This window comes from Solanum lycopersicum, chromosome 1 (genome assembly GCF_036512215.1).
Source record: "Solanum lycopersicum chromosome 1, SLM_r2.1".
NCBI classification, from domain to species: Eukaryota; Viridiplantae; Streptophyta; class Magnoliopsida; order Solanales; family Solanaceae; genus Solanum; species Solanum lycopersicum.
This window is the reverse complement of record NC_090800.1, coordinates 83,438,392-83,457,080: the sequence shown is the minus strand read 5'-3', so window position 1 is coordinate 83,457,080 and position 18,689 is coordinate 83,438,392. Positions and strand designations below refer to the sequence as shown.

The following is an 18,689-nucleotide window of genomic DNA, read 5'->3' as shown; positions in this document are numbered from 1 at the left end:
TACTTATTTTATTGATTTTTCAATCAGTCAAGGTTTGATATCAAAATAGGTCTAACCTTTATTCTCGATGTATGGAGGGACATGCATCCTTGACCTACAATATGGTAAACTTATATCCAATTCGAATGAAATTTTTTATCCAAAATATCAAACTAGAAAGAATAGTATTCGTATAGTAGGGAGGAATAAGAATGGCATGATAGAGTGATCGATGTATAATTTGAAGGGCTAAGAAACTCTTTTAGATTAATATGATAGTTAGGGTCTATTGGAGGAAGTCTTTTAACTCTTAAAATGATCCGAGCAAGTCATTAAACTATTTGATATGAATTCTCCTAAAAGTACTTACTAAAAGTTTTATAGTAAACGGGTCAGGTTTATTGTTTTAATAAGTTTTCACTTAAGCTAATAAACATTATGTTTATATGTAGGGACGGATCTAGAAATTTAGGAACATACGCGTTCAACCAAAGTCGGTAGTATTTGCTTAAATAAATAAAATTTTGTTAAAATTTTTATTTAATATGTGTAAATATTAAATTTAAAAATCAGTAAATTAACACTTGAATTATTTATTTTAAAATTTAAAATTGATAAAATTGAAATCTTGACTTCACCACTAACTTATATATACTCGACGACTTCCTATGTAAATACTTTATATGTTGATTGCTTTAGCTTCAACTATAAAAATGACTTAGATTAGATTTTTATTATTTTAAGTATCTCATTTTAATAATCAATTCCTTCAATTTATATGTCGTTATAGTATGGCTGCTATTGGTAAAATAATTTGTCCCGTTCTACAACTGTTTAAATTATAATACATCATCAAGAATAGACCTTCAATTATTATATAATATAATATATTATCGATTAACATTAACATTCGAATAAAAGGTAAGTTATACATAAAAAAAACGGATATAAATCAAAATTTAAATTTATAATATCGTATATATCTGCTATACTTAATTAAATATTGTTTACTTGATATGTATTTTACAGTAAAAATTAATTATGTAGATGAAATTTTAAAATTAACAATTTTTTTTTTGTAAAATAAAAGATGATCTAATTAAAATATATATTTACTCAATACGAAATGTCAAAAGCTTCAAATAAGTAAAAAACAAAACTGAAATTAAAAAATGTTCTAGTTTCAAATCCATACCCTGCACTTAAAATGACAGATTTAAATCAGTAAGTCAATCAACTCAATATGAGAATAAACACACAATTGAAACTGATATATTAACGATCAGCTAAAATTGATATGTTATTATGTAATATTTTTTATTATAATGCAATATTTAATATTCACGATATATAAAGCTCATCGAGAAAAACCGCTTTAAACTTCTTCAATTGGACACTCATCTTCAGAAATGTCGTGGAAGTTCCAAACAAGTACTTCCCAAAAAGGTCGTAATCTACTTCTAGAAATACCAATAACATGTCCACACATTTACCAGCTCTATCTATATAATAAAACCAAATAATCACCTTTTCTTCTATATATTATACCGTTTCGAGTCATCCTTGTCTGCGCACGTGGGTTTATATCAAAAATTAAAAAATTTATACTTCATTATATTTGATATTTATTTTGAAATAGAATTAAAACAAAAGTTATATAAAAAAAAATCTCAATTTAATACTAATGAATTTCACATAAAAAATATAACTTTAAATTTAAAATTTCTAATTAAAAATAAAAAAATATTTTTCACTTTGCTACGATTATTTTCTTGAATAATTGTATATAGTTCTCTTATCTATTAACCACATAACGTTTGCGGGTCTCCCAAGTATTTATCTCTATAATCTTCCAAACCCTTATTTCCTCCAAGTTTCCCAATTTTCAGTCAAGACTTTTTTTCCAATACCTTTTTGTCCTTTTTTTCCATTTTTTCTTCATTATCCCTTTCCAAGAAGCAGCCTCTTTATGCCTAACTTTTTCCTAAATCAGTACCTATTTATACCTCTCAAACAAATTCCATTTCCCATTCACTTCATCATCGTACTATTAACTACTTTCTAGTTGAATTCTAAGGTTCTAGCAATCAAGTTAGTTGTCGATAAACTAATTTGAGATTGAAGCGTAGTTATGATAATGAATAACAAGAAACAAAAGAGAAAAGACGGTTATAAATCGAAGAAGTCAAATTTCAAAGTTGTGTACATTTCTACTCCGATGAAAGTTAAGACAAGTGCCTCGAGATTTAGGTCACTTGTGCAGGAACTAACGGGACGGGACTCGGATATAGCGAGAATTATGGAGACTAATGGGTCGATAACGGAGTATGAAGATATTCACAGTGAACGGGATGACTTTAATGAACTTCCAGTAAAATCGTCATCACCATCATCATCGTCTTTGCTAGCAAAATCATCTAATTCAACTCCTATGAGTTCAGAATCTGATAATTATTTTATCGAGCCTAATTTTGATGATTTATTTAATAGCCAAATGCAAGAGCAATTCCTTGCTTTTTTAGCTTCATCAAACTATAATTTGCCACCTAGAAGTGGTGATTATTTAGCTGAGATTGATGTTCTCGGAAGCTATGATGCACTACTTTAGATTTATTTTATTTTTGGATAATTAGTTCGGTGGGTAGATATGATCGACTTAATTAGTAGATATATGTATGTATATATGTATTTTTTTTAATACTAAGTGGATATTATTTAGATGGTGTACTGTATCATCATTATAACATATATATAGATTTGGAAAACCTTCGTTATGAAGAGAAAAAAAAGAGTATGAGTTATAAATATTTATTATTAGTAGAAAGATTTATAAAAATATTTCTCCGGTTATTTACGGATAAGGTATATAAGTTTATTTGTGAGAGATGTAATCTTAAAAAAATATACTCTTTGTGTTTTATTTATTAGGCAATATTTAGTCGGATACGAAGTATAAGAATACTTTGAAATGTTTATCAAATTGTTCTTTAAAAAAGTAAACTTATTTTTCTCTTTCATCATAAATGTATTTGAGTAATATTTTTAAAATTAAGTGAGACCAATAAGGGTAAAAAAGGAATTGTACCTTCAAATATTTACTATATAATGAAACTTTGACTGTACATATAATTTAAATAAAGGAAATTTAAACTTACATAAATAGCATATACTATACTCAGAAAATATTTATTATTTATAATAGTAATATTTTTTTCACTTGATCATGTTTAACAATTTTAATATATATTACATATAACAATGTACAAAACACATATAATACAAATTTTATTGATAAATAATACATTTTTTACACATTTTAATATACTGTGTCAATTTTTTAAAACAGTTATGTTTTAGATTTATCATAGTATTACTATGTATTGCTATAAATGATACTCCAATAAATAAAAAAAATTACTAAAATCGATACTTAATTTATTAAAAGATAACCATGTAGTTTTTTCTAAATCGTAAACATTTAGTATTTGCCAATAAGGATTCAGATTAAATTAACTCACTAATCATAGAAGTAAATTACATAAATCTCATACTTTTAATATGAAATTATAATTTATCTTTAATAAGTTTCTAATTACATTAATCTCTTAAAAATTAAAAATATCCAGATACAATAATGGAAGCTCAAATACATTTATATGTATCTTGGATACATTAAATATTGTCTCAGATATATTAATATGTAGCTCAAATACATTAAAAACTAGCTCGCATACATTAAATACTTGCTCGAGTACATAAATATGTATCAAATACATTAAAAAATAGTTCAAATATATAATATCTAACTCTAATATATAAAATATTAGCTCAAATATATTTTAAAAGAAGAAATTTTAGAGATTTTTAAAAATAATAAAATAAGCAAAACGAAACGTTTATATTTGTCTAATTTATCTTCTTTTTTCTCATTGTGAAAGAGACAGATTCCAAACTAATAATGAGACTATGTACTTGCCGCTGTTTGATTTGGGTAATAAATATCCCTTTATTTAATCAGCATTTTTTCTAATTAGTTTCAACTATGGGTTGAGCACTTTGAGCTATCGTATAAAAAATATTTTAAGAACAAATAACCAATGGGTTGACGGTTATGACGTGTTTTATTTGATTGTTTATATATTAGGTAGGGCTGTTCAAAATCGAATCAAAATCGATAATTTGAATCGATAAAAAAGTTATTGATTTATAGTATTGGGTTATTAATTTAGTCGTTTTGATAACGATTTTAATTTTTTTTGTTATCGGATTATCGGTTCTTAACGGTTTGAAGTTTTTTCTTAACAAGTTAACCGATAACGCGATACTAAATTAAATAATTATATTTATACCATTTTGTATAGAAAGTCCTCGACTTAGAGTTTGATTTCCTACTTTTATTTTTGATTGTCTCAAACACTTGGTTATTCAACAATGTAAAAGTGTTTGCTTTTGACCAAGATGTAACATGTGAACTCGAGTGCATGGTGTATTTGGTTTGTCACTTTGTTTCTAAGTAATTTTTAATGTTTTTTCTTTTGTGTCAAATCTTAACGGTTAAACCGATAACCGAACCGATAAGGATGAAAAACCGATAAGTCAATATTTTAATTGTTATATAACGATTTAGCATCTCCACAAACTGATAACCAATAAGACAACTCGATAAACTTTAAAATCTAACCGAACCAACCGATTCCAATGATAGGTGACACGTTTCTTGAATTAATTTCATGTTGATCTATAATTAGAAAATTATCATTATTTAGTTATAATATTACTCTACGTGATAGGAAATAATATTAAATTACTATTTGTAGAAGAAAATTAAAATGACATAATAAAGATGTGTGTTTTTTCATATAAAACAACCTATTAAATAGAAAATATCGCAGACATATATAGTATCACATTATAATAGGTTATTTATGGATAACATAATTTTAATTGACAGGACTCGTAGTAAAATTATCGTCTGGGCGAAAGATGAAGACTAACTTTAAAGTCTAAAGAATTCAAAATAGACACGATTAAAGATTAAGATTTGGAGTGTAAGTGCAATAGGCATAATTAAAGATTATTATTTGGAGTGTAAGTGCAATGATTTGACACGTGTGTTTGGTGTGGAGGCGAAACTTAATATAAATGTTACTCTCGATAGAGGAAGTTTCAAGTATCTTGGATCTCTAATCTAAAAGAAATATAAAGATTGATAAGGATGTATCACACATTGTATTAGCATAAAGAGGATGAAACAATAAGAATGTCCACCAAAACCTAAAGACAAATTTTATAGAATGATAATCATGTTAACGATGTTAGTTGGACAAATTGCTTGATAATTAAGAACTGATCTTCTGAAGATAAGAGTTGCAAAAATAAGGATATGTGAACATCATATTTAAGACATGTTGGAACTTATCTCTTTGGTGAACAACGTGAGGGGAGTAAGATTGTGATGGTTCAGACTTGTGAGACGTCCAACAAAGGAGGTATGAGATTGACAATGGTTAAATTTAGGAGATGTAGGGATAGGTTGAAAAAAATATTAAGGAGAAGTGATTAAACAAGTCACGATGTATCTCCAACAGAAGACCTCAAGACATAGATAGGAGGATATAAAGGACAAAGATTAAGACAAATTATTTTTTATAAGGCCTATGTGTTATCTCGCTTTGTAGGTCTGCGTGTTATCTCGCTTCACTGCCAGACAAACTTAATGCGTCGTACGTATATTTTCTTGTGTACCAATGTCCACTGTTCAATATCATATGTACTAGCCCCAAAATTTTTCATCGTCCAATTTCTATTGATGCTTGTTATTTCTTTTCTTTAAATATCACATTATCTTTTTGTTGTTAATGTTCTTTTTCTAAATGTTTACATAATGATTTCTACCTTGTTTATTTCGATTGTTTTACTATTAACTGTTTTGACTAATGTTACTCGAATTGAGAATCTTTCATAAATAAATGTTATATTTCACAAAAAAAAAAAATACAAATTCGTATAAACTTTATTCTTCTGAAATTCTACATTTGGAATTAGATTGAATAGGTTACTTGCAAAAGTTGAAACGCAAGAGTTTCTACTTTTGGAGCAAATTGTTGAACATATTCTTTTTGGGAATAAAACACTTCCATTTATATACATGTCATTAAGTAACTTTTAAAAAAGAAAAAGTAACAACTATTCTTGAACAATTCAAATCATCATAAAATTCCTTAAAGGGCCAAATGATACAAATAATTAAATACTTTCGATTTATTTGAAATGTTTTAAAAGATTATTTTTTACGAAAGTTTTATAAATTTATTATTATGTATTACTCGTGTAGATAAATATCATATATTAGATCAATAAAATAGATATGTTAAGATTGAACTTAACTTTTAATTCGCGGGATAAAATTTTTAGAGAACTTTTGTATCAAGAAATAAATTGTCACTAGGCTTGGAGGATGTTTAAATTGACTTAAAAATTAGTTAAACATATTTTAAAATCAATTTTTGACTTTTAGAAGCATTTAACAAATGTAGAAATAACTTAAAATAAGTAAAAAAAAAATGACTTAAAAATAAATTAGAAAATATCTGACAAGAATAAAAATAACTTTAAGTAAATTAAAAATAATTTTTAAAAAATTAAAAATCAAAAGTAGGCTCCCTTTGCCTTTTGTTTTTAACTTAAAATTATTATTTTTTTGAGTCAATCCAAACAGGCTATAATGCATATCTTGACGTATAAATTCTTCCACTAAACTAATGTCATATAACACAACTCATGCCACCGAACTTATGTCGTGTGACATAATTTGTGCAACTAAACTTCTAGTTTTGAGCATTTCATATTTTTTAACCTCTATACATTACTTTTAAGTTTTATCGTTAAACTTATATCCATAGAGATAGTTTTAACTAAAATTATGACTTAAATGTTTTTTATACGTATCTACGGTGTCCATAAATTTCAACTCTTCTTTTGTTTATTTATAATTTTGCAGGATAGGAATTAAAAATTAGTGAGTTTGAGAAGCAAAAGACAACCCAAAATAGAAGCATGTGACTAATGACCTCACATAATCCACCTACTAACAACTCTTCCATTTACCTAATACTCTACACAAAACCAAATTAAGATATTCAAATGAAACACACAAAATATTATTTTAACTAAAATAAGGACAATTAGATAATTATAATTTTCCATGTCCTAAAGCTAAAAATAAATAAATTAAAGCAGATCCATTAAAATTAACAAATGATATGAAGGAATACTTTAGCATTATAGAAGAGAGAAGGATTTTATTTTATTTTTTTTATTTGCTCATGTTTGGTAGATGAGAGAAAGTGGACGGAAAAAGCGATTTCTCATTTCTCTGTGTTTTCCTTTCTCTACCATATGTGAAGTATATCGGGTCATTTCTCTTCTCCGCTCATCGGCTCCCCCGTGAACTGCCGTCGTGCCAACTTCAGGACGCATTTGTTTCCGATGAGATTTTCACTGCAAACATCAATTAAGGATTTCGATTTTCATCAGAGCACACGAGAACCGTAGATTTTGACCTCAAAAACCCTAGCAATCAGGTTGGTATCCTCTTCTTTTGGTTCTTTTTATTTTGTGTTAGTGTCCGTGTTTTGGAAGGTGGAACGCCTAAAGCTAATCTCTGGTTCGTCAATTTTAACCGTTTTGGTGACATTTTTCTTTGCTGGGATCAATTTTGGTTGTATTGATCTAGAGAGTGATGTGCTGCTTGCATTTCGTTATGATTTAGTGAATGTTTTCGTAAATATGCAGGTTGTGATGTTGTGAGACTACAGTTAGTTTTTGGCCTGACAATTTTAGTCGATTGGGTGGTTGTTTTCTTGATGAATTCTGCTTATTCTGATCTGGAGAGTGTGGTTTTATTGGTTTGCTTTGTTGGCATGTAATGGTTTAGTGATTTTCCCCGCAATGTATTCACTAATTTTAAATTATCATGATGCAGGTTTGGTGTTTCTGCTGGATGTGAATTTTAGGCCTTGAATTAGCTATTTTCTGGATCTTGATACATTAGCACTATAGCTACCCGTTATTGTTCAGTTGTATTCTCTCTCTTTTGCTCAGCCGGCAGAAATATGCAGAAGAGTGGGAATCTTGTTAAAAATAATTCTTTGAAAATTACAACTCAGCAGTCTCTTCGACGTCTTGGTTTATGTTCCCAGATTACATCTGGGCAGCATTCATCTCCGGTTGTTTTCCCTGAAAAACGAAGCAAAGGAAGGAGTCTGACACGTGGAGAACTTAGTCTGAGTAATAATGATTCTAAGAAAGAGAAAAATGAGGAGCATAGGATTGACATTGGGGATGAGCAGTCTGACCTGCTTGGATATGAAGTATTTTCTGGAAAGCTGGTTTTGGACAAGGGAAAGACATATAAAAATTCGGAGTTAGAAGCCTCAAAGGAGGTTACTAGCCAGGATGCTGTTGAAGCCAAACTTACGAGCAAGGCTATGGTTTGGGGTTCTAGTATGCTGCATCTAGAAGATGTTATTTCGGTAAGGTTCTTCAAGGGATTATGGGTTTTTGTCAGAATTTGTATCTCTTCCATTTTAGTTTTGCTAAGCAGTAGGTTCTGCACGTACCACAGGTATCACACTGTCCTGGACTCCGGCATTTCACCATCCATTCATATCCTCTGAGAAGAGGTTCCGGTGCTCTTTCTTGTTTTTTAAAATCTCGAAGAAGTCAGAAGGACTTCCGCTTCTTAGCTTCTTCATCCGAGGAAGCACTTCAATGGGTAAATGCATTTGCAGATCAACACTGTTATGTGAATTTACTGCCTCATCCTCTGGCTTCATCAAAGAAGCAGGCTTCTGATTTGGTTACTAATGAATTTCCTCCTGAGTCATATGTACGATGTAAAAATCCTCCTAAAATGCTTGTCATTCTAAACCCAAGGTCTGGTCGAGGTCGTTCAAGTAAAGTATTCCATCGCAAGGTTGAACCTATATTCAAGGTATGCTCTAGAACTGTAATATCTTGTTGTCTATCTGGCAATTTTTTTTGCTCCTCTAATTGCACGACGATAATTTCTTCTGAAAAGGTAAGCTAAATGCATCATAAATTGTATAGTGGTTTTGGATGTAAATGAAATAAGTTGTCTCTCTAATTTTCTCTTAGTACCAACCATCCTTTTACCCTTGAAAGCGATGCTTGTTCATTGTGATATGCAGGCTATATGATGTCTCCCTACATAACCAATGGCCATTATTACTTGTTTACTAGTGTTTATCCAATTACATAGTTGCTTATTTTCTTGTCCACAAGTCTTTTATGTTTTCTCCCGTCCCCAACTGTCAAACTTGCAAAATACAACTATACCTAACAACTACGCCTCATCCTAAGTTAATTGGGGTTGGCAAAACTTACAACATGTCTGGGAAAGACAAATACAGATTTTACGTCTCCAAAAAAATTAATACATGCAGATGTTTCTGGTTTGATGACCATGGTGTCCGTACCAACTTTCACGCACCTCGATCAATTCCACGTGATACTTGCCGCCTCCCAACAACATGTATCATGTAACTGTGTTCACCAGGTCTAGGATAGATGGGAAGAATCACTTAGTGATTTTTGTCTCCGCTTGGTTTGAACTTGAGATCTCATCGCTCTCAACCATTTCATGAGCCACTAGCCACAACCTTGGGTGCTATTAATCTATGTAAATATTGTCATCTGAAAAATTATTTTTTTTGATAATTGTCATCAAATAATTCTTAACAAATCACATCTTCTCAATTGTGAAATGCAGAGTCTCCATTTACAAAATCATGTGCCTTTTCCAAGTTCAGTTGCTTCTTTTTCATTTTTATGTGAATCGACTCGTTTGTGATTGATGCTGTTGTATGTCCAAAAAGAGAAGCACCGTTGCAAAAACATTTAGATGGTTTTTGCTGGATTTATAGGTTTCAAGTCTTTAGTGTTCAAATAACATATTTTTTCCAGAATAAGCACTTTAAAATATGCTCTTAAGGAAGAATTTTTCATGTGATTTGTCGTGGGAGTCAATTGTGGATATTACCACTTGATTTCATAAGGTGCAGATTGAGGAAGTTCTGATTTAGTCACGTATGCCTTCTGTTGTGCATCCTTGAGATTCTCATTGTTTAGAATTTCTTTTTGGTGGTCCTCCAATCCAGCAAATCATCTCAGACTGGATATCCTTGTTCGTTCTTGTTGACTCAAGTTTTAGCTCTGTTTCTATTGAATTAACAGCTTGCTGGGTTTAAGTTGGAAGTAGTCAAAACCACATCTGCAGGTCATGCTAGGAAACTTGCAAGCACAGTAGACTTCAGCACATGTCCTGATGGTATTTATGCTTTATAAATTTTCTGTTATTCAGTTTTAGATGTCTTAGATTATCTTCATCATTGTTTTTCTTATGTTCTCTGATTTGCAAAATGTTCAGGTATTATATGTGTTGGAGGTGATGGAATAGTGAATGAGGTTAGTTATGTCTCTCTTTCTCAAATTTCACAAGTGGCAAGTGTGTATGGTTGAATGTTTGCTTATATAGTTCAATGGGTCTCATTTCTTGCATCAAGAAGTCATTTGCTAAGCTAATAAGGGTTTTTTGAAGTAGCACTAAATTGAGAGAGCTGTTGTGGCATAATTTAGGTGTACATAGAGTTACTTGATTCGTTACACTTCTTTCGCTTTAGGATAGAAGCAGCCTTTGTGAAAGTGTAATTTCCTTTACCCTGTAAAACAAACTGGAAGGTCTGCCAATTATGGCCATATGTTTTTCTATGAAGATAGTGCTGCATTTATTAAGTATGGGAATTGTATGTATGAGTATCTCAGTTTCACCTGAGCGGCCAATCTTATTAAAGGGTATGCAAAAAGGCTAAAGAACATGAAAGGTACGATCCCTATTTTTGAAATTTAGCAAAAATAAACGCCCTTTGAGGCCTCTCTGGTGGAATTTCACTCCCTTTTTTTTCCCAAGCAAGTAATAGTCATTGACAAAAGGGAGAAGATCATTTATACAAGAAGTGGAGAGTGTACAAAGCCTATATAAAGGGGTTTCTCTCCATGGAATCTGACCAATCATCTTTAACACGCTGGAAGATCATTTGTGATCCAAAAGATATACACAGTTTGAGGAGTCCTCGGTTTTTTTAATTGTTGTATCTTCCTTTAGCTTTCATGCCGAGGAAACAGGGGAAGAACTGACCCTGTAAAGATCTAGTATAAAGGACATAAAATCAAAAACTAATTCGAGAAGGGCTACAAAACCAATTTACCTCTTTCCCGCTTTTTGCAATCTCATTGCTACTTTTCTTTTTCTTTACAATCAGCCTCTTTTTTATTTAATAGTTTCTTGAGTTTCTTAGTCATTACTTGATTCAAGGGTCTTTTGGAAACAACCACTTTACCTCCACGAGGTAGGGGTAGGGGTAGGGTCTGCATACACGCTTACCTCCCTAGACTCCACTTGTGGGATTACACTAGGTATGTTGTTGTTGAGCTTCTTAGTCACCCTATATATGACTTTTGATTATGTGTTAAAATAAAATTTTCACATTTTCAGAGCTATGGCCTTAATACAACTAATGCTATTGTTTCTTGACATTGTTGATGATAACAAGGTGGCTTTACTATTGTTTCTTGAAAATTTCTGAAATGCTAACTTAGTCATTCTGAACCAAGAAGTGAACTGTACTAATATCTGTTGGTTGATACTTTAAATATGTGCTCAGAGTTGATTAATATTTCTCACTTCGTCTAGAAAAATATGTTAAACTTGCTTAATGTAGCTTTTCTGATTCAGGTTTTAAACGGGTTACTCACTAGGGATAACCAGAAAGAAGCAATTTCGGTTCCAATTGGAATCATTCCTGCTGGTTCTGATAATTCTTTGGTCTGGACCGTGCTTGGAGTTAGAGATCCAGTGTCAGCTGCAATAGCGATTGTCAAGGTATGTTTTATCTTTCGTCAATGCATCTTCATGCTAATTATAGATTTCAACTCGGCGGATAGTTGAAAATATACATTTCCTTTCCTAAAGAGAAGTATTTGAAATAACTTTGATTTGATTTCTTTGAGCTACACAGATATAATATTGTTACTAGTCTAAAAAAAAAGAACAAGAAAAGAGAACTTTGATTTAGATGATCTGTTCAGACTTTGGACAAGCACTATTTAGTAAACTGATACTGATGGATCATGCTCCCGACTCTCAGATAGGACAGTTAAATTATGTTTGTAATGATGTCTCAGAAACATAAATGAATGAGTATAGTGATCACTGACATCATGCATGATAGGGACTTGCCTTGTGACCTTTTCTAAATAGATACTTCCTGGACCTTGACTAGTGTTCTACCCTGTGATACCTTTTCTCGTTTTGTCTCTTTGCAATAGGACTGAGTCTTGATGTTTATTGTTGGAGTTCATTTACAGTGATGATGAATGGAAGATGTTACGAGCATCACATGGAAGTACAACTAAATTTTGCTAGTTAATTTTTTAGCAAACCATTCACATTCTAAGGCATGACTTTAGTCGAAAGTCCCATACTACTGCTTGTTTTCAGTTGTGAACTTGAGTTGGAAGTGGTGATGAATTTGTGACCATCTTATGTATCTTGTCATGAAGGTTGAAATTAATATAGCTGGAAGTTAGGTCTTTATGATGGAAGCAGAAACTTCATATAAGAGTCAGGTAGTGAGTTATTGAGCACTGCTTTGAATTTGCTTAGCATACAATGGACTACCATTACCGCTCAGAGGGCTGTTAGTAGGAAGGAGAAATATGAATGGGAAGTGGTCCCTCTAGCTCCTATGTGGACAAGCTGGAGGGAAAATTATAGGTAGATTTCGAAGGGGTGGAAAACTCTTCTGTACAAATTAGTGAGTCCCAGTTCAAATGTATAATTTTGGTGCACCTATGAAAATCCATCTAGCAGTAGATGATTGGATGCTATTTGTAGAGAATCACACTTTTGCTTCGATTTTCTACTTTGTTAATTCTATTTGTTCCACAAAAAAATCCCAAACAATAGAATTATTACTTGATAACTATAGATAACTTTCTCAAAGCTAAGAACAGCTTTTGTTTTGGTCAGGTAGTTTCTTTTAGAAGACTGGTTCTATTCGTCTGCTCTAGATCTTTAGTCTTTCCCAGGTTTATTGTTCTGTCTTCTCAGGATTTTAAAATCATTGATATTTTTTATTCTGTGTAGTTTCTTTTCTATTAATACTTTCTTTTATTTTTTCTGTGGGTTAAGTAGAGAAAGACCCTCCTCTAATGCTCTCACTCAGAGGCATTTATTTCACGAGTGGAACCTGAATAAATCTAATAAATTTGGACTTTCAGTATTTTCCACTAAAAAGACGTATGAATAGAAAACCAGATATCTGAAATGTTGTTCAAAATTTTTCATTACTGTAGCTAGGTTATCTATTCCTCATATGTATTGTCGGTTTCTTTTTTTCAGGGAGGGCTTACACCTACCGATGTTTTTGCTGTTGAATGGGTTCAAAGTGGTAGAATTCACTTTGGATCGACTGTCACCTACTTTGGCTTTGTGAGCGATGGTAATTTGGTTCATCTTTTTTTTCCCTAGCAGTTATTGATGTCTATGCCTTACAGTAACTTTTGTTATTTAATTAATCATGTTGTTTGAACACTTCTGTCATTGTTACCTACACGAATGCAGATGCTTGAGTAGCGTAAGATAAGGACTCAGATACATAAGAGGAAATATTTTGGAAAAGTACGGGACACTTTGCCCCCAGTACGTGATTTATAAAAACTGGTGAACCTTAGAACATGGTAATGCTAGAACAGGTCGCCCCAGAGCGTCGTTCCATCTTCTGACAAAGGTTTTTTTCATTTTATGGCTTATGGTTACTTCTTGTAGAGCAATGAGTTAGTCTTAAAGACTAATGTGAGTTATATTGGAGCATTTCTTCCATGGTCTTGGACTGCCATGCTTCCTGCGTCTTGGATCTTTAGGACCCACCAGATTTAATGATTCTGAATGCCGGGACCATGGAGGCCTAGGGTATGGGAGTACTTTGTGTCGTATTAGGGTATAGGACAAATTACTGGTAATAACTCATGGATAGCCTGTTGATTGTGTTGAAATGGAAGATTTACGTGTAACTTGGAGGAAAATTGGGTCACGTAACATGATAAGCAAGGTGTTATGCTTTACATACCTGATTTACTTACATTTTCAGAAACCTTATGGAGTTCAAGTGTTACGAGTTAGCAACTCTAGAGATAGCATTTGACCCTATTGTACCAGGGTCTGCTTTGTCATATTCTGCTAATTTGTCTCATCAGTATGCTTATTATTTTTTCCAAGGGAAATAACATTGTCGATTTGAACTAGTAGATCTGTTAGGATCTCTGTAAGTAGCTTCCTCCTACTCTTTTTTTTTTGGGCTTCTTTGTGATTGTCTCCAGCATATCCTTAATGCTGAGGAATTCAACGTTACCAATTTCTTTTTAAGAAATAAGTTTGATTATCGAATGCAAAATGCTAGTGGAGGCTATTGTCGTGAAGCTTTTAATGCTTGCGACTCAATATTCATGTTTCTCGGCGCATGATTATTTTTCCTTACATAAGATGCATATGCACTTGGTATATCCAGCATGACATTGCTTATGGATGTTTAGATTAAGTCTGCACCAACTTGATACCTTTATGTAGCAATTTGTGGATGACGTTAAGGATTTAAGATTAAGTAATTTTTAGAATACAGAAGGTTGGTCTGGTGATTGAAAAGGTTGGCGTGTTGGGCTTTGGTCTAGTGGTGAGAGCGCAACGCGTAATGTGTGGGTTAGGTGCATGTCACAGGTTTGAAATGTGTTGCTATCAGAGCTTGGTATTTAAGTGGATAAGGTTAAAGAGACAACCCCTTTATCTCCTTAATTTCAAATTATGAGCCACTGGTCTTTGAGGATTTCTCGATTGTTAAAAAAAGAAAATAAATAAAAGGTTGACGTCTGTGTAAATTCTTTACTTTCCATGGTTGTTGGCTGTATCACTAGTCTTTCACATGGATATCTAGTATTTACCATTTAATATTTTTATCTGAATTGCATATATTTTCCGATAGTTGACTTCAATTGTCTATTGTAGTGCTGGAACTATCTGAGAAATACCAGAAGCGGTTTGGTCCATTGCGCTACTTTGTCGCTGGGTTCCTCAAATTCATGTGCTTACCAAAGTACAATTTTGAAGTGGAGTATCTTCCAGCACTGAAAGAAGCAACTGGAGAAGGAAAAGCTTCAGTCATTGATATGTCTGAACTGTATACAGACATTATGAGAAGGTCAAGCAAGGAAGGGCTTCCCAGAGCCTCAAGCTTATCAAGTATTGATTCAATAATGACCCCAAGCAGAATGTCTGGAGCAGACTTGGATACTACATGTAGTAGCACTGAGCCATCAGAATATGTGCGTGCAATTGATGCAAAATCTAAGCGCTTGTCTGCTGGACGAAGTGGCAACACAACTTCTGAACCGGAAGTTATCCACCCTCAGGTTCCACATTCAGTAACACCGAATTGGCCCAGGACTAGGTCCAAATCAAAAACAGATAAAGGGTGGGCTGGGTTGACTGCTGCAAATGACCTCACTAGATCTTCTTGGGCAAATACAACTACAAATGATAAAGAGGATATCTCATCAACAATGTCAGACCCGGGGCCAATTTGGGACGCAGAACCAAGATGGGATACAGAACCTCATTGGAATATAGAAAATCCTATTGAATTGCCTGGACCAGCAGAAGATACTGAAGATGTTGTTCGGAAAGATATTGTCCACAAGGCTGCTGAAGAATGGGTGTCTACCAAAGGTCAATTTCTTGGTGTCCTGGTATGCAATCATTCATGCAAGACAGTTCAAAGCTTAAGTTCACAGGTTGTGGCCCCAAAAGCAGAACCTGATGACAACACGTTAGATCTGTTGTTGGTCCATGGAAGTGGAAGACTGAAGCTTATAAGGTTCTTCTTGCTTCTGCAAATGGGCCGACACCTTTCCCTCCCGTACGTTGAGTATGTCAAGGTAAAGCAGCAACCGTATTTTAGATGCTTTTACAGATTTTTCCCACCAAGGCAGAGAGTTTTTTTTAGAGCATTAATAAAAGTTTCCTTGTCTTGGATGGAGGCCATCACTGTATGGATATTTTCAAAAAGTCAGTCTACTTTGCAAAGATAAACTGCACCGAGAAACATACAGTATCAGTTTAGAGTTCACCCATTTTCAGAAAAAGAAAATCTGGTTTATAAATTTTAATGTGGTTTTGTTGGTTGGCTTCACTGAAATCAAAGTAAGCTTCTTTTCTATGAAATGCAGGTTAAGGCAGTAAAGGTTAAGCCTGGGAAGCACTCTAACAGTAGCTGTGGTATTGATGGTGAACTTTTCCCGGTAAATGAGCAAGTGATTTCGTCCTTGCTTCCAGAACAGTGCAGGCTTATTGGTCGCGCCCCAGGTAATTGCAAGTGATTGATGGAGCCCTTGTATATCTTCAATAGGTCTCTCTTCCTTCCGGCTGCAACATTCAGCTCTTTATTCGTCATTGAGGTCCTTGTAAATTTTGTCAATGTTGCTTTCATTTTTCAAAAATTATATGTCAGCTTATATCTTAACATGTATCCTCTGCCGTAACTTGTATTTTTTTTGCCTTTTGAGTTGGCTTGCTATGAATATTGGCCATGTCCCTTGTAATAGTTTGACAAAGTGTGTAAATTATTGTTTTTCGATCGTTGAGGAAAGAAATTTTTATTTATTCAACAGTTTCCCCTCTCTCCACCTTCATTGCCACATAAACAACCCTAGCACCAGCTGGAAATGGACAAAAGGAAGGACTTAGGAAGGGGTGTGCTTCTAGCAGTTATGAGTTCTCTTCTTTTATTTTTTTCCTTTTCTTGTGGTCATTTAAGGCCATTTTGATTGTAGTGGGAAGTTTTGGAAAATAAGTTTGATTATAAAGATGATGGAATGGTCTGGGAGACCCTGTACTTGTTCCGCCATGTCATCTTGGTCGTTGTACTTCACGAAGTTTCATTCAGACAACTTCAACTCTGGCATTTTAAACACATTTAGGCTTCAAAGAATGGAAAACAAAGTGTTTTGGTACAAGGACAGATTGGTATTTAATTCATATTTGGCTGATCTTTTAAATATCTTTGGTTCTCTCTGAAATTTATGTTTTGTCAAACTATATCAAATAATTTAGGACAGGATTGATTGGGTTAGGCAGATCGTTGAAGAATAACACGCTAGAAAAAGAATATTTTTGTACTTGTTTTTGTATGTTGGTTACTTGTAGGATTCAGACATTGTGATCTTTCTGCCCAAAGTTTTTTTTTTCTTTTCCTTTTCTCATATGCTATTTAACACTTGAAAGTACTCCATACTTAAAAAGAGCCAAATAAATGCTAATACTTGAAGAGTTCTTGGGAAATATAAACTATATTTAATGAGAAACAATAAGCATTAAAGGCGTGTTCGTTCCGTTAGTCAATCTTTTTGAAATATTGGGAAAATTATATCATAATGAAAGTATTGAAGACCCATTTCACTAGTGATAGTTGTGTTATCCTCATTCTTTTTAACACACTTCATTTTTACATTTAGCCTCGTATTCTGGTTCCTATCTTTCACTTTCCTTATATTTCTCGTATTCTTTATTTAAATTACATAAAAGTATTTTTAAAAATAATATTTTCTACTTAATTATCAAACTAAAAATAAGAAATTATTATTATTATTTTTTTAAATAACATTCTCTATCGTACTGAAATAAATATATATCAAGGTGCATGTTTAGACAAATAATTTTGCACTACTAAACTAGTGGGACAATAAAGTTACAAGAAACATAGTTATATCTCAAATTTTTTGTTAGTCAAAGCACCTCAATTTTTTCGCATATGATTTAATTTCGTCAAGACAATTATAAAAGAAAATGGTTTATATTATAGACTTCTATGCAATGCTTTAGTGCATTAATTACAATTTTTTCAATGATTTATAAATATATAATTAGAATCTAAAAGTAATATTACTTTTAATAAAATAAAGACCACATGAATTATGATAAAATAGTTGAGATTAAACGTTCTTAATTTGAATATGAGCTCCTAGTAATGAATTACCTTCTACTAATTATTCTATATGCTTAAACAAACCTCCTCTGTAAAGCAACCATCAAGGCTAATGAAAACTCTTTGATATTTTATTTATCAAATTTAAAATGAAATGTATAATTTTTTTTTATATAGACAATTCAATTTAATTTATTACAGTAACTTATTATTTTATTTTAAAATTTTCACAATAGGTTCACTATGTAAAGTTATGGTAAGTCCACTTAAGATATAATAATAATATGCCTAATATCGTTTCACAATAATATATGCGGAGGTCTTTACCATCCATCATTAATTAGAGATAAGCAAGAAGCTAATAATTTAAACTTATCTGTAATAAATCCTTAAATTAGCAGATCAAATCATAAATATTAACTTAAAAAATAAAAAAATTATTATCGATAGACCTCAAAATAATCTTAAACTAACGGGAGGGTAAGTCCACTTAATAAATGTACTGTTCATTAGCAAGTGAAGATTTATTCACAGAGAGCTAAGCGTGCATTAAGTAAGTTGTACTATACGGTTCAGTATTTGTACGTAGATAAAAGT

At 32.2% G+C, this 18,689-nt stretch overlaps 2 protein-coding genes across 3 annotated transcripts; both read left to right on the top strand.

Moving 5' to 3' along the window:
• The first annotated feature begins 2,116 nt into the window (after positions 1-2,116).
• LOC101268143 (sigma factor binding protein 1, chloroplastic) lies at positions 2,117-2,587 on the top strand. The gene has a single exon (XM_004229987.5). It carries the CDS (start codon positions 2,117-2,119, stop codon positions 2,585-2,587), a length of 471 nt encoding a protein of 156 aa, XP_004230035.2.
• Positions 2,588-7,129: 4,542 nt separating this feature from the next.
• Positions 7,130-16,776, top strand: LOC101267846 (sphingoid long-chain bases kinase 1). 2 transcript variants are annotated; one of them, XM_004229986.5, is made up of 9 exons: positions 7,130-7,562; positions 7,964-8,513; positions 8,606-8,974; positions 10,237-10,330; positions 10,430-10,467; positions 11,795-11,941; positions 13,463-13,562; positions 15,119-16,047; positions 16,339-16,776. In XM_004229986.5, exons 2-9 carry the CDS (start codon positions 8,094-8,096, stop codon positions 16,486-16,488), a joined length of 2,247 nt encoding a protein of 748 aa, XP_004230034.1. In that variant the 5' UTR covers positions 7,130-7,562; positions 7,964-8,093; the 3' UTR covers positions 16,489-16,776. The 2 variants fall into 2 exon arrangements, with proteins under 2 accessions (XP_004230034.1, XP_069148171.1); XM_069292070.1 differs by having other exon boundaries at positions 7,203-7,562; positions 7,774-8,513.
• Positions 16,777-18,689: the final 1,913 nt, after the last annotated feature.